This window comes from Chelmon rostratus, chromosome 12 (assembly GCF_017976325.1).
Source record: "Chelmon rostratus isolate fCheRos1 chromosome 12, fCheRos1.pri, whole genome shotgun sequence".
Taxonomy (NCBI): domain Eukaryota; kingdom Metazoa; phylum Chordata; class Actinopteri; order Chaetodontiformes; family Chaetodontidae; genus Chelmon; species Chelmon rostratus.
In genome coordinates this window covers 20,713,433-20,738,536 of record NC_055669.1, presented here as the reverse complement: position 1 = coordinate 20,738,536, position 25,104 = coordinate 20,713,433, and the positions used below count along the sequence as shown (strand labels likewise).

The 25,104-nt window shown below is 40.4% G+C and overlaps 2 protein-coding genes across 2 annotated transcripts; one reads left to right on the top strand and one right to left on the bottom strand.

Moving 5' to 3' along the window:
- Nucleotides 1-2,640: 2,640 nt before the first annotated feature.
- On the bottom strand, nt 2,641-18,051 carry acss2l (acyl-CoA synthetase short chain family member 2 like). Its single transcript, XM_041948932.1, has 20 exons — nt 18,023-18,051; nt 17,396-17,591; nt 17,113-17,270; nt 16,802-16,997; nt 13,281-13,372; nt 12,616-12,719; nt 11,009-11,081; nt 10,738-10,813; nt 9,872-9,956; nt 8,653-8,790; nt 8,035-8,205; nt 7,756-7,889; nt 6,374-6,506; nt 5,592-5,648; nt 5,241-5,321; nt 4,922-5,030; nt 4,628-4,696; nt 4,207-4,383; nt 3,225-3,299; nt 2,641-3,128 (listed from the first exon to the last, which is right to left on the bottom strand). The coding sequence occupies exons 3-20, from the start codon at nt 17,234-17,236 to the stop codon at nt 3,001-3,003; spliced, it is 2,022 nt and encodes a 673-aa protein (XP_041804866.1). The 5' UTR covers nt 17,237-17,270; nt 17,396-17,591; nt 18,023-18,051; the 3' UTR covers nt 2,641-3,000.
- An 86-nt stretch (nt 18,052-18,137) lies between these two features.
- Nucleotides 18,138-23,909, top strand: ndufv2 (NADH:ubiquinone oxidoreductase core subunit V2). Its single transcript, XM_041949640.1, has 8 exons — nt 18,138-18,269; nt 19,276-19,338; nt 20,739-20,801; nt 21,219-21,335; nt 21,450-21,618; nt 21,991-22,100; nt 23,509-23,585; nt 23,721-23,909. The coding sequence occupies exons 1-8, from the start codon at nt 18,228-18,230 to the stop codon at nt 23,812-23,814; spliced, it is 735 nt and encodes a 244-aa protein (XP_041805574.1). The 5' UTR covers nt 18,138-18,227; the 3' UTR covers nt 23,815-23,909.
- Nucleotides 23,910-25,104: the final 1,195 nt, after the last annotated feature.

Sequence of the window (25,104 nt, the reverse complement as noted above, 5' to 3'; positions counted from 1 at the left end):
TTGGGCCGTAATCCTGCGGCGGCTCAGGGTTGAGGAAGGTCTGAGAGGAGTTACGATGCTTCACTGCAATAATGCTCTGCTTTTCTGTCCAGATTAGGACAGACACACGTGAAACTGTATTTGCAATACTCCCAGTTTCCCATATGTGTTGTGAATGCATTGACTTCCATTAGAGTTAAACTAGCCTTAACCTGTACTGCCACATGACGAACCATAAACAAAAACAAAAAGCCAGCCAAGGAGTCTTCAGTGATCGAGATTGTCTCTAGAGCAGCTTCAAGCTTCAATTCATTCTGCATCTTAACAGCAAGCAGAACCACGATAAAGTAAAATGTGTCATATAAAGCGGCAAAAATACTTGAATAAATATGAATGATTCGATTTATATTTGTCATAATTTGTGCCATTTGGTGACTGTGAGAAAATAAATGTTCCATCAACATATTAAGGTTTAAATTGGAGGACGCCATCTTTAATTCTCTGTGCACCTTATTGCCCAATATTCATGTAAAATAATACATTAATTAAAATTTTGATAGTGTTTAATTATGAATTATGAAATCAGTCTTGAAAAATTAGGAAATGATCAGATGAGGGATCCTCACATCTTTTCAGAAAGGCCCACGTTGCCAAATATGAATCAATCCCACATTAACAGTCATCAGGCCCATTGTATGGACGCCACAGATATTTGACATCCATCGCTCTGGCTTCTGCAGTCTATTATTGGCCTCAGTTATCGGTCGAACACACGCAGCGTTTGTTTGTAACTGAATTAAGGAGATTGAATTTCACAAAGTGTGACTTTAAAGCATCGGCGGCTGGAAGGAGGAGCCGGTCAGTGCTGACAGAGCAGCCCTGACAAAGTGTCAGTCAGCTGAACATCAGCAGGCGACAGCACATCAGACTGCAAACAACAGAGGGTGATGACAATATGGCACACAATGAATTATTAATCAGCTGCTGCTGCATCGTAATGATTATCTGTCTGTCTGTCTGTCTGTTAAACGGCATGAAAAATTAGACGACATGTGTCTTGTTATTGTGGAAGGTTATTCCCTGAACAGTTACCAGCTCTTACCCATTTGTGAAATTACCTTTGGCGAAGCAAAACTGCATGTTTGAAGGTTTTTGGGTGTCTTTTCTTCCATATCGGGAACATAATTTTTAGTTGTGAGGATTCTAGTTTTGGAGGGATTATTGAATTGTTCAGGCAGATTTAGTTTGTCACCCTTCGTGTGACATCCAATATCAGATTTCTATAGATGTTTTCTGGTTTTCATGTTGTCAAGCTATTGAGGACTTTTGTATAAACTTAGTAGACATGTTTTTGTTTCCTTCATCTGCTTCACTGATGTTATTTCTATTATGTCTCATGTTTTTTTGAACTTCTTTTTATTTTGTTTTCATATCAGTCTTACAGTGCATCAAAACTAATTCTTACATTACCTTAGGTAGAAAAATATGTCAGCAGTCTCATGTTTTTTGAGGATGGAGAGTCTGGATTCAGATGGGCGTTTTGATTTGTGTGTGGCTGCCGTGACACTGTCGCTTGGTATATGGATGAATTATGACTTTTTGATGATAAATGAGAGTGTAGATGCTTACAAAGGAGTGCACCTCCTCTCATAATGTACTACAGCTCAGCAGCAACATAGATACACCTTCATAAATGACCTTAAAGCTGAATTAACACTTCACCAAAACAGCAGAAACATCATACGGGACTCATTTTAAAGCAATGTTCGCTAAATTGTTGGTTTAAATTACAGAAAGAAGGTCAAGAGATGCAGAGAATGTTGACACCTTGCTTCACGTGCTTGTGTGTGTGTGTGTGTGTGTGTGTGTGTGACAAAGAGACCAGGAGGTGAGCTGATCCCTCGCCTTGCTGTCAGGTTACAAAACATCTGCAGACTGCTGTTGTGGCCAGAGGAAGAAGGGTTGGAGGGTTGGGGGGTTGGAGGGTGGGCGATGAAGATGTGGTGGTGGTGGTGGGGAGGGGAGGGGTGGAATGAAGAGGTTGTCATGGCAACCACTCCTGCTGCTGCGGGGGGGGGGGTGATGTAATGTTGCCCATCGCTGTGTTTCTGGGACCTTTTCTCCTTGTACACCCCACCTACACACACTCACACACACACACACGCACACACACACACACATGCACACACACACATCGCTGTGACGTGGAGTGGTGTAGAGGAGACACCAGAGGAAGTCCACACACTGTAACTGACCTGACATCAGCAGTAAGATAAGAGCGCAGTCTCTCTGAGCCACTTTCACAACAACCTGCTGAACTCTAATCTCTAAAAAAAACAGATTATTGTTCCGTCGTTCCTTTCTTTAAGACCGCTGATGCTTGTCGTTTCAGAAGAATCCTGTGCACTCAAGATAAAACAGCCCTCTCTTTTCTCTCGATCCTCCTGCCCCCCATAATCGCTGCACCCTGCTGCACTTCACATCATCAAAGCTGCGTGTGCGTGTGTGTCTGTGCATCATTAAAAGACAAAAGGCAGAAAGCCCTGGCAGGAGAGTAAAAAGGCTTTTACAGTTAACCATCAGACAGCGGCTGCAGAGGACGATTCCAGCCACACGGGGGCGACGATCAGCTGCTGAGCTTGAAGGTAAGAGGACAGCAAACAGATTTAACACTTTATTCTCAGGTGATGGAAATGCATCACAGATTGAAAATATACATCAGTTGTCAGTTGAAAACGAGCTGACTTTTAAAATTCAAGATTTTCCATATGAGACGTGGAACTAAGAGACTTTTTAGAAAATATAAAAGATATTTTTTGGCCCATTTTGGCCAGAACAGCAACAACAGATTTGACTCACTTTCTTTTTACAAATTTAACAACAAATTTAAACATCTCAGTGTTAGTGGTATAATTTTCTGATCCCAGCCCCTTCATTCAGTCCCAAAGAGCGCACGCTCAGATGCTGATCCAGGACCAGCAGTTTGTGAAGGCCTTCATCTGGATGGGGTGAGCTGTCTGCTCAGGCTGCAGCTTCACACCTCTGGCTAAACAGCACCTCCACCACCTTCGGGTCGGCCAGGGTCGAAAGGTCGCCCAGGTCCTTGTCGTTGCGGGCGATCTGCCGGAGGATTCGCCTCATGATCTTCCCTGAAAGGATTCGAGTCAGAGGAAGAGGAGACGGAGGTTAGCGAGGAGGAGAGCAGGGGAGGAGGACGTTGGTTTGAACAGGTGTTGAGCTGTTACCTGAGCGTGTTTTTGGGAGCGCTGGAGCATTTTGAATGAAGTCTGGTGTGGCGATTGGTCCAATTTTCTCTCTCACTGGAAAAACAACACAGAAAAGGATTCAGAATGAAGCTGGTCTGGACTGAAATTAAAAGACAAAATGTTTTAGCTGTCTTCTTCATGTATTTGTCAAAAAGTCAAAAAGCCAAACCTGACTGCTTTCATTCAAGGGTTTTGTATGTCAGATTATTAATATATCAACGATTATCAAGATTTTTCATTATTTTCTGCTTATCAACGTGCAGCAACCTCTGCAGCTGAAAAATTAAGCCAATGCTGCCCAAAACTGCAGTTCCTCGAATGGCCACTTTATGCTGGCTCCAAAAGTGAGTCAATCCCCATAGACTCCCACATTAATATGCTCAATTTTACAGCAGCAATAAACTGATAAATGTTTACAGCCTGGTACAAAAAGCAATTTCATTCTCTCTAGTTAATTTCTCCATTTGTGATACCTGTACAGAGAGTGAATTTCTCTCATTTAAATTCTATTAGGGTTTAAAGTTATGAATAATAATGGCCGTGGCCGCTTTGAGTGACAGCTAGCTACAAGGTTTCATCATCAGGAATCATTTGGTCGCCTCAGCTCCACCCAGGCTCCACCTCTTTGTCCATTTTTTGATTAGCCAGGAGTTTGGTGGAGTCAGGCACTGGCAAGATGGCAACAGATGGAGTCACTGACACTGAGCTTCGCAGTGGCTCTTCAGAAACCTCCGTCACAGAGACGACGTCCGAAACATTTTACCTCATTAAACATTGTCTACTTTGACACTTTGCATAGGGAGTTAGGGTTAGAAAAACTAAAGTTTTGTCTTCTTTGTCATATTGTGAAGCACTGCACTAACACTGCACTAAAAGATGAATCAACTAATGTTTTTTAACAGTAAGGGACCAATTATCTACATTTTTCTGAGAATAAGAAAATACACTCTCAGAGCCTCACCCAGAGTCTTGAGCTCCTCCACCAGCGTGTGGTTAAACTCCCTGCTGCTCTTGAGGGTGACGAAGCAGTAGAGACACTCGCCCTTCACCTTGTGAGGCCGACTCACCACCGCGGCCTCCGCCACAGCCTGGTGCTCCGTCAGAGCCGCCTCCACCTCCGCTGTGCTCATCAGGTGGCCTGAAAGACACCGAAAAATACAAAGTCATGACGGACAAAACTTAACACGTGAGAGATGAATGAACACAAGTTTTCTGGGGAGGAAACGCAGCTCTGAAAAGGCTGTAAGTCATGATGTGTTTATCATGTTATATGTAAGATAAGTTGAAGTTATTGTTGGAATATTACATAACAGGGTAAAGAGTTTGGTATTGTAATAACCTTTTTAAAGAGGCAGCTGTGGTAACACCTGGCAGTACAGTACCTGACACATTCAGCATGTCGTCTATTCGCCCTGTGATCCAGTAATAGCCGTCTTTATCCCGCCTGCAGCCTGAGAGAGGAGAAAACAAGTTGCATAACCTCCGAAAGAGTTTTTACAGCATCTTTTTCTCTCCCCTCAGGAGGCTCTCTGGTATTTTAGTGAGAAATCAAGATGTGTGTTTGGTAGTTAGACTCTTGCTTAATCCAGAGTGATTTACTATCTTTGTTGCAGTGGGGTGAAATAGATTTTTTGTGATTGGCCTGACAGTAGATGTAATTTCAGTTTGTTGCTTACCATCACCAGTTACATAGAAACCCGGGAATTTCTTGAAGTAGGTGTTCTCGAAGCGTTCGTGGTTTCTGTACACAGTGCGCATTATTCCAGGCCAGGGCCTCTTGAATACCTGCAGCAAAAACACAGAAAATATATACAAAGCAGAAGAGAGGTATTACTATACAGTCCTTTTAAAACAAAGTGCTTTATATGGGAAAATCAAGATTAAATCAAATCCAAACTACAATGAAAACAAAACAGGCAAGGGCAGATACAGACAATGCAATAAAATTGTCTTGCAGGGATAAATAAAGTTCTGTAGAATTGAACTAAGACTTACGAGATAACCCTCAGCCTCGCCTTCCAGTTCCTCTCCGTGTTCGTTGAGGATTGTGGGCTCGACCCCGAAGAAAGGAAAGGTCTGAAACACGAGATTTAATATGAGATAGCTGTATTCTTTCATTACGCAGCTCCTGCATCATAACCTGGATCATTATCTACACGAGGAACAGCCAAATGAAAAATGGAAACAGCCTCCTGCGTTGGTTCAGATCACAATGCTGATGGATCTCACACACAAACGGGTCAAACGCTTCCTTACGAGTACGTATTGATGAAAGCGATCGGAGGAGACGCGCGGCTGTGTTTAGGATTTACATTAACCAGCGTTGAAGGAGGTGTCGTCACTTACAGCAGAGCCTGGTTTCAGCGGCGTGGCGGCAGGAAGAGGAGTCAAAACATGGCCGCCCTGTAGAGAAATACAGCGATGTTTGAAGGCACAGCAAACTCGTCTCATAGGTGTTAATAATGCATGCTGTCTTGCAAACAACTCCTAAATTTTATTTTTTTATTTATTAGTCTCACAAACAATATTGAAAATGTCCACAGATGTTACCCTAAAAACACAAAATCAGACTAAAGTTATTGAGATCACTTATGAGCATGCAGAACAACAATAAAAAGAAAAGCGAAAATTAATGTTGATAAAAAATAGAATTCAGGACACCATTATATTACATTATCAGGGATTACCCACATACATAATGTTAATGTTTGTTATCGTCATCCATTATCTTCCGCTTAAGTCCTGCTTCAGACATAGGGTGTGTGTGTGTGTGTGTATATATATATATATATATATATATGTATGGACTTGTCGGATGGATTTGCGAATTGACAAAACACAAAAAAACTGAATGTGTTTTGTTGTTGGGTTGAACCTGATGGAGCTGCTCCACAGGTTGTTCTCAGCTCATCCTGCTCTAACACTCAGTTCATGGTTTGTGAGATCTGTTACTTCTACACTGTGCAAACCACAAACAACAACACGAGGCTTTGTTGTTTCTGTGGTCGTCCCTGGTTTCATTTGAATCTGAGCAAAACGCTCATACCATCCTCACATCTGGACTCCTGAAATCTAACTCACTACCAGCTGAGGTGTGTGCTAATCACAGGCAGATGGGCGGCACTTACGGTCTCCGTCTGCCAGAAAGTGTCGACCACGGGACATCTGCCCTGACCGACGGCCTCGTGGTACCACTGCCACGCCTCCGGGTTGATCGGCTCGCCAACAGTACCCAGAATCCTCAGGGTGGAGAGGTCATACCTGGTAGAAGAAAGAGAGAAACTTCAGATATATATTCCATTCTGTGGTGCTCTATTTTTTTATGACTCTTGTACTTGTTGCATGGATTGTTGGTTGTTCAGTCATGTATGTGTTGTTTTTTTGTTTACTGCTTGTCTGACTATGATGTTCCTCTTGTTCTCAGGTCTCTTGTAAAGAATAGATTTTGATCTCAATGAGATGAACTGATTGAATAACTCAGACATTAATCTGTGATGCTAAATATTTTCCACTTTTTGTCATATCTCCCGTACTTTAAATGAGCTATTTGCTGCATTTCCAAGACATCAGTGCAAAATTTATTCTGATAAAATTTATTATCATTTCTTCACTGCAGATGTTTTACCTGTTTAGTTTTTATGTTTAAAACTTAAGCAATAGTTGATGTTTTAGAAAAAATACTCTCATTTGTTTTAGCTTTTTGTTAGCTTAGTTCTGTCCGGAGGTGCCAAGCTGACCTGTAAAACTCGCTAACACATTAATATTTATTTTGTTAAAAACCCGAGGTGGAAAAACAACAAGCTGTGTTTTTTTCTGGTTATGAGCTGAACTACTTCTTGGCTGTGCCACTGACTGACTATCCAGGACAGAACCAGAACCAGGCTAGCTGTTTCCCCCTACTTCCAGTTTTTATGCTAAGCTAAGCTAATTGGCTGATGGCTCCAGGCTCATATTTAGCGTACAGACATGAGTGCCATCAATCTTCTCATCTAACTCTCGCAAGAAAAACAGAGAGAGAGAGCATATTTCCCAAAGTGTTGTTTTTAAGTTGTCTTTTTTTTTTAATACAGTTGTCGTGAAGCATTAACAAGCTGATGCCGGAAAAGGCTGCAATCCTCCGCTTCCTTTTGGAAACTTACAACATGAGGTTCAGATGATTTCTGCGTCTTACATTTGGAGTGCTGACAGACTCAGAAATTTGCATGTTTTTCTTACCAGATAACCAACACCGAGTTATAGGATTCTCACGAATGTTGTGTTCAAAAAGCAAGAACAAAGTATGTTCACACAGTTTGGTTTCTTCACCTCACCGCAGAGGAGTCGGTTGCATAAGATGTGAAACCGGAGAAAGAGTTTTTTTTCAAAATTAAAGCTGGAAATTTCCATATGAAATCTGGGAAGCTGTTGCAAAAACACACTCAGGCCACCTATCTGATTGAGCCGTGTTTTTAAAAGCCAAACTCCTGCTGCAGCTCCTGGAGAATCAGGACTTTTCTGATCGGGCTCTTACTTCTGCAGCGGCTCCCGTCCGTACTTCATCAGCAGGCGAATGGCTGTAGGAGCTGTGTAAAACTTGGTCACTTTGTACTTCTCAATAATCTCCCAGAACCGGCCGACATGAGGGTGGACTGGAACACCTTCAAACTGGAGAAAACACACACATGCATCTCTAAGACAGATGAAAAACTCTGGGCCTCGATTCGGGGCCTCTATGCTAAAATGTCTGATCTAATGGCGCTGTGGTGATATTTAAATGAAATAAAAGGAATAAAATCTCTTTCAGGCTCACCAGGACACTTGTGGCGCCATTCGCAAGGGGGCCGTAGGTGATGTAGGAGTGGCCGGTGATCCAGCCGATGTCGGCTGTGCACCAGTACACGTCGTCATGGTGATGATCGAAGACGTATTTGAAGGTCAGCGATGTGTAGAGCAGATACCCGGCAACAGAGTGGAGGACGCCCTGTGCCGTACGCGAGGACGGAAACATGAATGAGGAGGTAATTGGTCAACACAAAGACAGCAGGCAGCAAAAATAAGGGGGCTCTCAATGCTGGTAGAGAGACATGCATGCAGGTGTGTGTGACAGAGAGCTGATTTCATACCATCTGATGCTCGGAGCCCTGTGTTTTGTGTAATAATAACATCCCGTAATACACACAAAACACAAAACACATGCAATTACGGTGCTTTTAATTTTCTAGGGTTGCATTTATGCCTTTTAGCATTAGAAAACCATCAATCCTCACTATTTCACGGCAAGCACAGCAGATTATGTAAAAGCCAGCACGTTACCACCATTACAGGCTTATCAGAGTAGAAAATAGAAGCTGTGATTTATAGGATCATGTTTTTTTTCCCCTTTGCTCAGCCACTATCAACCTGGTTTCTGCTTACGCCTGTGCCTTACCTTGGGTTTGCCTGTGGAGCCGCTGGTGTAGAGGATGAACAGAGGGTCCTCAGCATCCAGCCACTCGGGTTCACACTCTTCAGGAGAGTCTCTCATCGCCTCATCCCACCACACATCGCACTCTGAGTCCCAGGGGGTCTGAACGCACCAGAACAGCATGGAACAAATGAAACACATAAAAGTCCTCATTACATCTACTCACATCGTGCGCCAAAAGCTCAGGCAGCAACACACCATGTCAATTCTGCACCGACTGTAATTCGCTGTGCCCGCAGGAGGCATATTCTGAACCCTAAATTGGAAGACGCGTTTTTTGGTGATGTTCTTTTACTGTTTTGGCCTCAGGAGAAATTTTATATGATTTGTCTGTGGAAAGTGGTGTAGCAGAAAAACAAGAGCCTCATTCATATGCATTTACAAGACTATGTCTTCTAACTGTTTTCCCTCTTTTTCTCTTTTTGTAGCCTGATTTTACTGACTTTTGCTTCAACGTTCACCTGAAGTCTTCAGCATCTGTGTCAGCGCAGTGCCACTTTGGGAGTCTTTTCTTTGGAGACAAACTATTTTTGTCCAACCAACTGCAGGAGTGGACCATGTGCACCTTTTAGTGCGGTGCCCTGAGACGCTCTAATATTGTCTCATACACAAGAAAAAGTCAGTCAGACTCTTGATTCACTGAACAGTAGTAGTTTAACCATAATGCTAATAGTGTTAAATTTCAGAATTGCAGATAAAAACAATGTTTTAAGTCCACGCTTTTTGAGTGCTGTAGGAGAAATGAAGGCATTGTCTCTTAGTAGGAGATACAAGAGACGACAGTGATTACAGTGTCTGACATAAATAAATGTAGTTACAGCCGTAAAAAGTGCCAAATCCGACTTTTAACCTCCCGTTCTTTAATCCATAGATTTCTATTTATACATGAAATAATTACTCATTTAAATGCAGACTAGTTTAACATATAAATTTTATATTTTCCTTGCTGTTGCTGCACTTATTGCCAAAATGTCACATTTTCATATTCTAAGAAAAACAGTCCACAGAAAACTTGACACTGGAGCTGATGATCAGAGCTTCAACTGTGCTCCTGTCGGTTTTTATAGCTTCATCTGAACATTATATCACAGCACTCATCACAGATGCTGTCACACAGCACTTTAGCTTGAAGAAAATGGCTGTAAACCAGAACATTAGGCGGTAACTTTTACCATAGACCTACCTGTAGTTTGTTGCTTGCTGCTCTGCTTTTCGTCCTCAGTGCGTGGTGCTTGACGACGAGGCATTTAGTGACACTAGATGACGCTCTGTGAGGAAATGAAAAAAAGGTGTGAGATGCAGCAAAAATATTATTTTCATATTTTTCACTTGTCAGTTTCATTATATGATGAAATATTTGTCTCAGAGCGCTTCACAATCTGAGCAATACAACACCCTCTATCCTTTGACCCTTGATTCATATGACAAAAAACTCCCCCAAAAATCCTTTAACAGGGAACAAAGGGGGAAACCTTGAGGAGGGCGACAGAGGAAGGATCTCTCTCAAAACATACAAAAGTAGCAGTAGCAGAAGTACAATATGGAGAAAAAAACACAAAGCACATAATATAATATAAAGTTTGTAGTAAATATACTAAAGGTTGGGGTTAAATAGTCCCCAGCAAACTTTGTTTTGCCACATGAGGCTTTGGAATCACGGACAATATCGCCATACATGTTATTTTGAGATGATACTCCTAAACATGTCTGTACCCCTGATACTCTGCCTCCCTCCACCGCTGGATAACCAATCCAAGCATGCTGTGTTTCCCGGCTCAAATCCCTCTCAGGCTCATGTTGCCATGGGGGACGAGCAGCTTGGGCTTCCCTGATGAATCAGAGTGGCCCGTGTTGCCCGGCAACCCCATAATGTATAAACCGGGCAGTGTGCTTCCTCAACATCCCTGATAACAGCTGATAGGACTTTGCCACACACGTGTGTGTGTGTGTCCAGTAACTCATATGACAGGGTCCCATTACCATCAGCTAGTGTAAATAAAGGCGGTTGCTGAGGACCGAGAAACTGTTGGCTCTGTAAGCAGGACCTACTTTTCCCGGCACTTCTCCAGAGCTTCATCCGCAATCTGTTTCAGGTTGATCAGCTTCTCTCCTCTATAAACACCATCTGTATATTACAAATGGATGGAGGGAGAGACAGTGAGGGGCGGGCGGATGGAGAGACAGGTGATGAGGTCTATGAACCAGCAGGGAGAGGATATTTAAACACTGAGTCACTTTACAACTTGAAAACCATCTTTACAGCCCCTGAGCGCTGCAACACATCACATTCTGGTGTTGCTGTGTTGGTTCCTGGACCCACCTGCCGTCACCAGGACGCAGCTCTGAGCATCCATGATCCTCTCACACAGCGACTCAGAGGAGAAACCTGCAAACTGAGCAGGAGAAAGACAAGAAGGAGGAAGGAGAAAGGAGGAGATGTTGCAGCACTTATGACCTTTAAAGGGCGAATCTGGTTTATTACCACTTGAGTCTTATTGTCATAGTTTTGTCCGACATTATTTTGCTCTTATTATGGTGAGATCTGGAAACACAGCAACATGGGTGGAAGAAGAAGCTGCGACTTAAGCTCAACCAGTACATGTTGCATTAACAACAGACCACTGAGCAAAAATGTGTCAACCCAATAATCAAAAATCAAAAATCAAGCTTTGGCATCTCAGATTTGACTTTCAACTTACATTTAAAGCATAACTAATTCCTCATCTGACAAACTAAAAGTTGCATTTATAAGTATAAAAATGCAGCCTTGCTCAGTTCAGTACACTTAAGGGGTTTTGATGCTACCAGTAGCATGTAGTGGCTTAAGTTAGCTAATGTTAGCAAAGTTCAGTAGATGCTGTTGTGTAGCTGATGACAATAAGTCAATTGTGTTTTAGCTTCCATTCTTCCTTAACTGCTACTTGTGGCTGCAGCTGAGCAGAAGCTACACAGTCTCTCTATAAAAAGCAAACACACGGTCTGATGCATGCTGTTCCTCCTCATTACCATGTAATGTCACCTTGTTCAGTGTTACATAATGAACCAGACATTTATGTCTAATCCTTTATGTGATCATCTGCTGCCAGACACTTGCGTTCTGGCGAAGGTTAATGGTTCACAGAGCATAGAGTTTCAGTGTTGATGACAGCATTATGAATCAGGTCACTGGCGACTCTGGACTCAGCAAAATGTCACTGCATGAGTGGCACTGGCTGTCCTGCCTGGCTCCATCTATGATTTAATTTCATGCCAAGCTAATTTATGATTAATATTAACAGTCACATGAGAATCCAAGAAGGTGGTGCTATGCCAAAGATCCTTAGGTTGCTAACTGCTTTTTATATCAAATATGCTAAAAACTCATAGATGGAAAATTTACAGCAACGAGGGAGCACAGACAAGGTCACTCACTGTAAAGCCTTCCAAAAACAGGCCTCTGCAAGTCATAAAAAACCCACCTTGGAGCAACCTGGAGTATTTTTAACAGGGCTAATAACCTTTGCACAGATGGGGAAGGTTGAAAAGCTAAAATAGTGTTTGCTTGCTTGCAAAACTGTACAGACTCTGATGCCTTTCCAAGCTGGATACAGCCAGTAAATGTCTGACCCATATATTGAGTGCAGGTGCTGCCAGCGCTGTGTTCACACAGAGAACAGCTGATAACTACAGGAGCAGAGCAGCCAGGACCAACTGAAGTAAGAGCTCCGGTTCAGCTGATGTTCTCTCCTGGAAATGGGGTCAAAGCGGCGAACGCTAGCAATACCGCTAACCTGCATGTTGACTGTCGTGCATACTTTGTTAACATGCACACATTAATTGGCGCTTCATGTTTGTAGCAAACCCCACTCATCCGCTTCTCCAAAATGGGTGAAACAAAGGCTGTGCATCATTTGCATCAAGAAAGATAAAGTTCATCATGCTACTTACCACAATGGAGTGCACAGCTCCGATCCTTGCACAGGCCAGCATGGTGTAGACCAGCTCTGGGATCATGGGAAGGTAGATAGACACCCTGTCTCCCTTTTTTACACCTTGAACAAGGAAACAAGCAGACTTGAGTTTTTCATCTGGGCCTGATCTGGGTTACGCCTTAGCTCAAACCAGCAATAGCAATGTAGCTTTAAGGTGAGTTTAAGTATGTTGGATATGGTCCAGATAGTGTACTGCATGTCTGATATGTAATAAGTACAATGGGCATACTGAGCATACAGGGCATAGAGCAATATCTGGTGAGTTGCAGCATGCTGGTTATGAGCCAAACGACAATCCCAATATTTGTCCTCGCTATTTCACAACATTTGAAAGATTTTAGATGATACTTTTATATCTATGTACCTGTATACTTGAGATATAGACTACACACCTCCTGTGATAATGTTGTTTGAAGCTTTTCTTGAGGTGATTTGACTTTATGTCTTTTTTCCCTCGTGAATCCACAAGCTGAAAAAACCTTAAGCATTGAGTTTGGCGTGTGTTTATTTCTTTCATGTTTTACTCAAACTCTAAGGATCATGCAACTCTGTTTTTGCCATTAAGCAGTTCATATTCAGGTAATATTTTTTTTCATGAAAGATTTTTAGCTTCTCACCCACCCATTTGCTTGAGGGCATTAGCACAGCGGCAGACCTGGCTCAGCAGCTGGCGGTAGGTGATGGCCAGGTGGTGGTCGGGTGAGTTCCCCTCCCTGAGAAGACAACACAGACACACAACATATCTTTTACTGTAATGTAAAAACTGTCTGTGATGGTGTGAAGCTCTGTCTGTATGAGTTGATAACAAAGAGCTTCGGCTTTTCCATAATTTCATGATAGACCTCCTAGACTGTTTCTTTCGCAAGAACCTTCTCAGTGAGTTCTGTGAGTTCACAGGGGAGATAACCTGTTCCTGTTCTTCGCTGGGTCTATATTAGGTTTGGATGTTTGTCAGGACAGTTGTTTAGAAAACTATTTGTCACAATGTTTTACAGGCCAGCAGACAGGATGGTATGGCCTTTGGTGCAGGATAGGGGCCAAAACCCTACAACAACCTGACGCTTTATCTCCAGGCTGACGATTGCAAAATTAATTATTACGGTGATGAAACTCTGCAGTCATAAATGCAACAGCTACTGATAAAGTGCACTGATGATGCAACAGTGGTGCTAAAGGGCATGTGAAAAAGTTTACCTCCTCCTTTGTGTCTATTAGCAAATATGCATCAGAGCAAACCAAGTCAAATGTGGAGTTCCACAGGGTTCAGTCCTTGGAACACTTCAACACAAGTAACTCGTCCCTTTAGCTCTCAATGGGAATTCAGCAAAGGGAGGATTGGATGTGTCAAAAATCCCTACATTTAGATAAGGATAAAACTGGTTATTGTCTGCTGCTGAAAACTAAATTGTAAGCGGGAAATCTTGTTGTAGTCAGGGAATCAGATCTAAATTTTAATGCCCATATTATGACAATAATAAACCAGCCTACTATTACCTAAAAATATAGCATGAATTAGAGATTTTGTGTACAAACAAGATTTAGGGAAACTAATCCATGTGTTTATCTCTGGTAGGCTGGATTGCTGTAATAGGATTTTCTCAGGTTTTTCTAAAAAAGCTCCATGACAGCTGCCTCTCATTCAGAGTGCTAGTGCTTAAGATCTCACAAAGACCAAGAAAGCTGAGCACATTACTCCAGTTCTCAAAATCTCTGCAGTCTGAAAAATATCTTTGGCAAATATAACTCAATTGTAAATCACCAAATGATTTATGAGCAAAACACACTACAGAATCAACCTACCAATCCATAAAATCCAAACATGGGGAAGCTGTTTTAGCTGCAGCCCACACTTAATACTTATGAATCAGAGCTTAAAATACACTGAATATTTACCACTGCCTTTGGACTTTGTGCAGTTTTTGTATAAGCAGTATAAATTGCAGTCTTTTATTTATTATGCTCTTTCATTTTCTCAACTTTGTTTTTCTTTTGGTCTGCATTTGATTCATTTTATGTAATTTATTCTGCTGTTTTAGTCTCATGTCTTAAATATATTATTTGGTCAATAAATGTTTTTTTGTTTAATAGACAAACCCGACATTGAGATATCTCGCTCAGACTTACAGTTACAGTAGCTGATGCGTAACTCAAGTGTTGCTACAATCTTCAACAATTCAAAAGGACATTTGGAGCAGCTGTTAAATTACCTCCAGGGCTCACTGAGCGAGAAATTATGTTGTTGAGAGTTTAAAATCAAAATCCCTTACAAGCACTTGAAAAGTTTAAGAACCAAATAGAGAATGGGTATAAATCCCTCTTTGTTTAAAACAATGTTTGTTCAAAGGGTGACACTTAAGCCACAGGACACCTGTCACCACGGAGCACTGAGACCCTTCTCAACCTCAAGCCAGAACTGACAGTTCAGACCAAAGCACAATTCACTTTCTCATGTCAGAATCGTCTAGACAAGTGCTCTGGAGGGGATTACATTCATGATGCTTTTTAATTGCTGGTTTGATTTCACAAAAACTGTTCAGTGTAATCCCTTACACGCTGTGCTTTAGTTATACAACCCCAGTTCCAAAAAGGTTGGGACACTGTGTGAAATGTAAATAAAACAGAATGCAATCATTTGAAAACTGTGTTAACCGACAACAGTTTTTATTCTTTATCCAATCATGTGTTCACAAAGTGGTGAACCTCTATGAACCGCTATGAACCACTGAGCCTTTCCAGGATGCTCCTTTCATACCCAATCATGATACTATCACCTGTTACCAATCAACCTGTTTACCTGTGGAATGTTCCAAACAGGTGGATTTGGAGCGTTCCACATCTTTCCCAGTCTTTTGTTGCTCCTGTCAACTTGTTTGAAACGTGTTGCTGCATCAAATTCAGAATAAGCAGATATTTACAAAAATCAATAAAGCTGATGAGGTCAAACATTAAATACATTGTCTGAGTGCTGTTTTCAATTTACTATACACCAAGAAGGATTAGCAAGTTACCATATCCTGTTTTTTTATGTTTTACACTGTGCCGTTTTCTGGAATCAGGGTTGTGGAACCTACAAAACCATTTGTTGTTGAGTGAAGATATTTCTATATGAGACTGGCAATTTTTACTATGTTTTATTATGTTTTTTTTTGAAAAACAAACATCTATTCATTCTATTTAACATTTTACTAGCTTAATACCTTTTGGTGTCTTATTTTTTTATGGAGTCCTACCATTTGAGCTGCTATTTGCTATTTGCTCAAGGTGTGAGCAAAAGTCGTCTAACTGTTTAACGGGCCACACCAAACTACCTGGTTACTGATAACTTGAATATAAGCAGGGTAATAACACAGCTGACACAGACTATATCCTCCTCACATGGTGTGCTGAAACTGTCATGGCAAACACTTGAGCAGATGTATTACACAAGTGCTTTATGTAATGCAAACAGTGTTCAGACACCTGTATGGGTGATGGCTGGTTTCCACTGTTCCCAGTTCCATTGAACCCCTATTACTGCTGAGCTTGCACTGTTTCTTGTTTGGGAAGCCTCTTAATTTGACAGAGCAAAGATGTGTCATAACATCAAGTCAAAACAACACAAAACCTCTCTGGTGGGTAGTCGAGGGTGTGAGACTTTACTGTAAGCAGCAAGTTACTGTAAGTTAAAAAGTTCAATAAAAGTCAGGAGCTTCAAAGCCTTCCGTGGGAAGATTTATGAGTTTACATACAAAATATAGCCAATGAAAACTTTGTTGTTTTCATATTTTGCAAACAATCCATTCTTTAGGATCTTAGGATTTTTCTTATTGGAAGATTCTGGCAAGATTTAAGTGGACGTCAGCTTTCGTATTGTAATAATACACCAAAACCTTGTTTTTTTTAACGAACTGTTGCAATGTTAGATTATAAAATGGGGTTGATGATGAAATCTGAGAAAAAATGGCAACAAATCCAACTAAATGTTCTTTGTTGATTCAGAGGGTACAAACGCTGAAGCACTTGTGTTGGCTGAGGTTTGCTTTGTTGCACATGGGTCAGCACAGGGGGCACAACAGTTGCTGTTGACTGGAATACCTGACATAACTGCAGGCAGCATTTCCCATCAAAGCCAACACTCATCCCAGACTGATGTTGTTGCTTACCAGTAATAGGCAACTTTTTCACCGAGATTCCTCTCCTTCACAAGCCTGTCCAATACGTTATAGCACATGTTGGTTTTGGCCCCTTCCATGCATTTGACATAAATGTTCCCTTTTGTCACATCAAAGTTGTACTGCATCATTGGTCCTGTTGCTGGCTTCTTCCAAAAGAACTCATCTGCAATCTCTTTCCAGAAAGCTGAAACAAAGTGATACTTAATATCAGACACTGTACACAGACTGGCTCAGAAGGAGGGGAAATGCAAGGAAACACTGCAAGCACTGCACTAAAAATACAGACATATTTGACCTACCTTCTGGATTCTCAAGAGACTTCCTGTACAGTGCCAGATAGGAGTTGAAATCAGGCACATGAGCATCCCTCTTCATGTCATCAGGAGGGTAATACATTTTGTCCTGAGATTCAGGCACAACCATTGTGGAAGGACAGATGCCGACGGGTCTATATCATCTGAGAGTTAGAATATGGGTTAATCTGGAGTCACTGCTGATCTGTCTGGATCCTCCTGGGTAAGGTAAGAACACTACAAGGCCTCCTGAACTGAAGCAACACAATTTAGCATGCATAAGACCCACCTCTAATCCCTGAGCTGCAGGCTCTCTCCAAGTCTGCTTAGGGCCAGAGCAGCCAATCGTCTGACATGGTGCAGCACTCCCACTTTTTCATTGGATGAGCCCTCCCTGGCCTGGTGGTGGCATTATTTTTTTCAAGCAAGGAGGTGGAGGTTGGGGGTGGAGGAGGAGGAGAAGGACATGTGCAGCAGGATGAATGCTGTGGATTCAGGCAGGCACAGGGAGATTTTATGTGACAGGGAGGGTGATGGGAGAGAGGAAACATTGTGTTCACTAGCACCAAAACATCCAAATCCCTGATCTTTTCAACATTGTCACTAACTGCTCTTGAAATAGTATCTTAACTATTTTATAGATACATATTTATTTAGTTATTTATAACCTTTGCTTGACTTTTATTCTTTGACTCGTCTTACATGTGTCATTAACACCTTGGAGAAGAAGAAGAGGAGCACTTTGTGGCATTATTTTTAAAAATGGAAAAAATATTATTATCGTTTCAATTCTTAGTAAAGTATATGCAATAATGTACACGAGAAATATTTTCTCGTTTTATGATTTAAAATATTTGTCCCTGGTAAACGCTGGTAAACGTGCAAAGTGAACTACCCTGCAGGTTACATAACATACCTCAGTGGAAACGTCCAAATGGCTGCTGTTGTCGTTTGTTTTTGATCTCAAATATCAATCTGGGATCGATTCAGTTGTACAGCAACTGACAGACGTTGCACCCCACGTCAGACCCTCTTAATCGAGCGTGAGCGCCTCTGTTGATGTCGGCTGCCGCTGTCCCGTCCATTTGCTAACGCACCGGGACCAAACTTGAAGCCCCAAGATGTTTTTGTCTGCTGCTGTTCGCTCTGCAGTATCGCAGACGGTAAGGTTGCGCTATTCTTTGTGGTTCTGGGTAATCATTTCAATGCCCTTTCCGATCATTTGGAGAGAAATAGCTATGACTCCTTACAAGGGCAAGCAGTGAAGGCCGCTAAGCTAACTACCGTTGGGTAACATTAGCATGTTAGCTATTTTAGCTTTCTGCTGCCAAACGTTTACAAGGTGATCTTTGGACAAATCAGCATTGCAAAGAAAAATAAACTCTGGACATGAGCACGGTAGAAATAAGTTTATTATACCCCGTTATATGATAACGACTATGACTTAGATATCAGATAGCGTAACTCAATCGATGTTGTTAGCTATGTGTGAGTGTGTGACAGTTGATACTGTAGTTGTACAACATGGCATAGCACCGGTATTTGAATCACTGTCAGTACTGAGGAAGACACAAAAGCCTTCATTCCACACCGTGTGGATTCTGGGAGACTTCCAGGTTGGCTTTAATAAAAAACAGATGACATAAATACAGGTGATTAACAAACCGATTGTAGCCCAATATTATTTTATGACTATCCAGTATTTCGAGTAATGAGTAAAGATGCAATTCAATACCAGTATCTACCTTCTACTAATCTACGACCATTCGATCATTGACATTGCGTGAATTACTGACATCTAATTTTGAAACCAATACAAACCAGTCATGCTCAAGATATGTTTATGTGAGGGTAACTCGTGTGTTGTTTGAAGCTTCTTACAGGTCAATAGTTACATAGCATGACGAGAACAGTCAGATTTTTGTTTTCGTAATTGCTCTGAGAATTTTGTTATGTCTTGTTATCCTAGTTTATTGTTGTTATTCTTTGTTCATCTTTAAGAATTATGCCTGATTATGTAAAATTAAGGACTTAACGCATTATTTCTGTGGTAGACACGTTTTCTATTAAATTTCTATCATATTTTTTATTTATAATTTATATATTTTATATTAATTAATATTATACTATCAGTTTTTTTAGCTGTCTTCTTTCTCTCTGTATTTGCAGGCCAGGCAGGTCAGGAATCTGCATCGGTCTGCTGCACGTGCTGGAGCTGGTGGCATCTTTGTGGTGAGTTACAGTTTCTTTGATGATGTGCACAAAGAGTTTATTGTTCAAGAGCAGATGATCATGTCAGCAGAATAAGTTTCATTGTAAGAATTAATCATCATGCTGTCAATGTGCTTCACATCGCCATTTATCTCACTATGTGTGAGATGAATGGTATAGTTAATGGGTCAATGGGGCCAGAGTATTGGGTATACAGTTCTATCAGATTTCATTTTAGCTCTTAAATTGGGGACTACTTTTATGTGGGAAAGTAGTGAACACACTGTCCTTATTACTGACCTCTATGGCCTTTAATCACTGCAGTCAGCTGTGCTGTAAGAGACCATACACATAATAATGTACACCAATACTTTGCTATATGTTAAAGTGTAAGTCCATTCTTCCAGTGTATTGTATATTTATGTAGTTTGCTCCAACATTTTATCTACAGAAAATAGATATGGGGCTGGGATCTCATGAAACAAGATTAAACAACAGGGATGAATCAAAACCAGCTTTTCTTCATTCTGTGGTTCATATTTAGGAAATGGAGTATTGGTCCAATAACTGAATTATTCTTTATGCAATAGGCCTGTTTTACTCAAGTGTGAATGCACAATACCGGTATAAATAGAAACAAATCTTTCACAACCACAAACCTAAGTCATCTGAGTTTTATACACCATGTTTACCTGTTGTTTACATGTCATATTATTCATATTTGTTTCAAAACTAATTAGCCCATTAAACTAGTGTGTAATATGATAAGTGCAAACTTACAAACTTGTGCTTCCATTTTTACTTAAATAATCCCAAAGGTATCCATTTTCCAAAAGCTCTTAATTTATCCTGGGAGTAGCCTTTGGAGCCTATTAGAGCCATGCTTTGCAACAAACACATCACAGGTGATATTTACACGTAATGGAAACGTGCCATGGTTTCAGTGTCCCTCGATGGGAAAGATGTTTTTGGTCTGTGATTGTGGAAAACACAGTTTGGCTGAATAGTCTTTGAACCATTCCTCTTCAATCAGGAATGTTGTTTTTGACATCTTTAACTTCAAACACCATTAAGTTTAAAGCTGTTCTTTTTCTTTATTGCATTTAGTATGTTTACTGCTCACAAGGGGGCAGTGTATGCAGAAACAGAGATAATTGTTGTCATTGTTTTGTATGGCCTGATAGCAGCAACTGTTTCCCCCTGTGGGTTTACCGAATAGGTTCTTCATATTTTATCAGACACGACTGCTCATCAACCTGTTACATGAAAGTGGTAGTTTTGGAGTATAAAATCATACATAGCAACTACACAACGTGGATATCGTCTGAACAGGATTTATTTAAACCGACTGCTAAATGTTCTTTAAAGATTACTGACACCTTTGGTGTTACTGTCCTAACACTGTGGTTTTTCTGTTGTAGCACAGAGATACTCCTGACAACAATGCTGATACTCCTTTTGAGTTTACTGAGGAGAACAAAAAGGTAAGGCTGACATCTATGTTGAGCAATGCAGTAAGGGGATTTTTAATTGTAATTATTATTTGAAGGCAGTGCCAATATATGTTTTTTCTTCTATTCTATCTTGATCTAAAGAGCTGAAGGAGTGGTTTCCATCCATATTTTGAGATATTTACCCCTATCATGGACTGTAAAATATGAGCAGCTGATCATTACCACCAAGATAATAGACAAATTGTTTTGCTATGTTCAACTTTTTTTTGTCTACTTTTTGAAGATGATGTCAATCCATACACTAGTATAACTGTGTCTCTTGTAAATGTATGAGAGCATCACTTGATTGTTTAAATTGGCCATATTGTTGGAAGTACAAAAGAGGAATGTAATAATTGTTATCCTGAGCTCCCCAATCATGGTAAAATGTCTTCTTTTCCCCTGTAGAGGATTGATGCGATCATTTCAATGTACCCTGTTGGACACAAGCAAGCAGCCACTATCCCAGTGTTGGATTTAGCCCAGAGGCAACATGGATGGCTCCCCATCTCCGCCATGAACAAGGCACAGTGATTCAACATCATTCAACATTTTTATTAAAGACCATAGATCTATTAAGCATGCCTTATGTGTCATGTAAGGGAACCTCTCTGAATGTCTGTAATCATTTTCATTTAGGTGGCTGAGGTGCTGGAAATCGCTCCAATGAGAGTGTATGAAGTTGCGACATTCTATACGATGTTCCTGCGTCAACCCGTGGGAAAATACTTCATTCAGATCTGCACAACAACACCCTGCATGCTGTGCAACTCAGACAGCATCTTGGAGGCCATCCAAAACAAACTGGGTAAAAGAGCCATTTTCCATTTTACACTGGGACACCAATTAAGAGATGAAAACGCAGATGAAAACACTCTTTGTTTTATTGTGTATATTTGAGATAAACAGAAATTGGAAACAAACATGTAAATATACAGTTGTCTCTGCAATTCAAACAACAGTGAGCTGTAGCAGCAAACAAGAAGACATACAAGACTGAAATCAAGACAGATGACTGCTAACCTACTTCACTCTGTGTATCATTTCATAGACCACCTTCATATTTGTTATACTTTTTTGTTGTAACTTACATTCTGTTTCAGCTGTGTAATGTCAGGTAACACAGTTTGAGTTATACATAATCTGCAGCTTGTCAGCATGTTTTCATTTCTTTCCACAGGTATCAAGGTTGGAGAGACCACTGCAGACAAGATGTTCACGCTAATAGAAGTGGAATGCCTGGGTGCCTGTGTGAATGCTCCAATGGTCCAGATCAATGACAACTATTACGTGAGTGCTTGACAACTCTGTGCAGATGGTCTCCTCTTCAATATTATAACTAAATTCACATTAGGGTAAAACCTGAAATAATTCTTCCAAAGAATGTATGCAGAGAAGACATATCTCAGCCCCATTTCAAGATTGCTGCTTTTTTTTCCCTTTGGAAGCCAATGCAGGTGTAGTACAGTCTGGAGGCTGATGGAAAAAAAAAAAATTCTTAAATTAATTATAATATGGCAGGAAAAACGGTGTTGTCTCACCCATGACCTCAGTTTGGAAAAAGATCCACTTTATGTGGCAGATTTCTGGTTTAAGATGATCTGCAACTAATTTTGCACTCAACTGCCATGGGGAATTTAGTTATTGCAAGCCGAGCACAAGTGAATGACCCAATTAAAGTAAATAGGACTGAGAAAAGAGGAATTTCTCACACCACCTCAAATTGCTGAGGTATGATCATTAGAGGCAGAAAAGGTACACTGTGTTAACACCAAAATGAAGGACTCAGAAATGCACACAGTCTTTTTGGATACATTCAGTCATTGATTATAAGCACCGAGTTTTATGCAAGATGGCACAGCTTGTAAACAAGCACAAGTGAGGTTGGTTATGACTTCTAAACCTAAAAAGCAGAAACAATTTAAATGCCTTATTCAGTTTAATAATTTAATTGTCTGATTCAGTCTTGGTGCACCCCTTTGTTTTTGGAATACAAAATAATGTAGTAACCGAGCCCTTATTTAAAGCAAGTGCTGTTGAAGACTATATTTTCATCAGGAGTTATGAAATACTAACTTGTGTGATTTTTATTGTATGTAAAAGTAATCTTTTCTAAGCAAATCTGCAGTCATTCAGTTCTTAGTCACAGTTTTTAGCTTTTTTAAAACCTTTTTAGCACTGACTTCTGACCATTAAGCTATTTAATGATGTGGATTTGAACTGACAGTTTCATTATCCATGGTAGCATGTTGTTAACATTTAGCCCACAAAACTTGGGCAACATACTGACTAATAGTAATCTAATTTGGCTTTGGAAGCAAAATGCATCACAGGGCAAAATTATTCTTTTTGGTGTTTTATCCCTCACAGCACAGTTATTTAGTGATTTTAAAAGGGTTATTATTTTTCAAGTCTAGTCATTTTGATTTTAAGTGTTAAAACCTGCTTTCATATGTCAGATAAAAAATTATTGCTTTTATAGAATTATTTCTAATTATTGTAAGCTCCTTGCAGTATTGAAAAGTAGTATTTCAAGTATTGCCTACGAACCTTCCCCACTCTCTCTTTAGGATTGAATGTAATGGGATTAGAGGGCGCTCATACAGGTTGAAGGATGTGAAAAACTGTCAGGATCTTTATAATCCAACACAAGACAGATTCGTTCTCCTCATTTCTCCTCCTTTCATCCGGTTTCTAGGAGGACCTCACACCTAAAGACATTGAGGACATTATTGATGAACTTAAAGCAGGCAGAGTCCCACCACCAGGGCCAAGGTACATGCTGTATAAAATAACATCAGGAATTAGTAATTGTATTTTTGTTGTTGATCAATGAAATTTGTTTGTAGAATTTACTAAAACATTGTATGAACACTGATATAAACATATTCTTGCTTCCTTTTTCTACAGGGGCGGGCGTTTTTCATGTGAGCCTGCAGGTGGATTGACTTCTCTGACAGAGCCTCCGAAAGGACCGGGCTTCGGTGTAAGAGCGGACCTGTAGACATTTTTTGCCATTGTTTCAAAATCAGTTTGTCCCCGAATCTGATATTATGTTTATCTCAAACATACTGTGTAAATAAAGTGTTCATGTACCTATGTTCTTGGCCTCAGTGAGTCACTTACAGGATTCCAACACAGGAAAAGTAATATAACTGAAAATAGATCTAATGGTGCAGGTTATACATTTATAATTTGGTCTGTTAGGTACACTTGACAATAAAACTTGACATATCAGTGCACAGGCCTGAAACTATGTATCTTGTAGATATTTTCTGGGATCATTAATTATCTAGTCTTTTCTAGAATTATTCTGTTGTCTTTTTTCTGGTCTTAAAGATGTATTGCAGTTAAGTAAGGCAATTTTCTATTCTTCACTACACCTAAAGTTCTGCAATATAATTTATTTTAAGTATTACCTATCTTGACCACATAATACAGTGCTGTAAAACAAAAGAAGCTTGCGGTTTCCATTGTCAACGCTACTTAAGTGACAGCCTTGAAGACAAGTTTATAAAGGGTTCAATGTGACAATCAAACAGTATAAACATGCGACTGCATTTTGAAGAGTCCTGCGTTTATCGTGCAATTGTGGCACATTAAAATGTTTGCAAACTGGCCCACCTTCCAAAACAGAAATCATTTAATACAAGCTTGGTCAAGAACATATTCAAATAAATATTTTTAGACAGAATTTTCAAATGCAATGATGCAAAGTTATTGTAAAACATTTTAGTTTTACTAAACTCAGATCACAGATTGGCTTTCTGCAATTCATCTGGGACTACCCAATTCTATTTTTTGATGATCATGCTTGTATCACATATCCAGAAAGGGTAACGGGATGTAATTGTGAATAATTACTTGTTTCTAACTAAAATGATCACTGGTCAGAAATACATTGGAGAGATCTTGAATGTGTCTTTCAATTGGTCTTGATTTATGAAGATACCTACCATTCACAAACTAAAAACTAAAATGTGGTCATCATGAAAGTAACTTAAGTCTTATCAACCAAAATGTAATTACAGAAATCTTAAATTAGGACTTTGACAAGTCAAAATGTAATTTCTGCCATGTTACATTTAAATTTGAATTTAGCCTACACATGTATTGCAGAGACTTCCATATGTGTGTTAGTATAATCCGGTCAAGCTATTATATGTAAAACCCTCTTGCCTTCAACACACAGCCCCCTTCCTACAACTGCTCCTGTCATTTCCATCACGCCTGGGTGGCGTTTTCGTGTCTAGCCGGTGCCCCTCCCCCACTCCGGTTTCCTCTTGCGACTTTC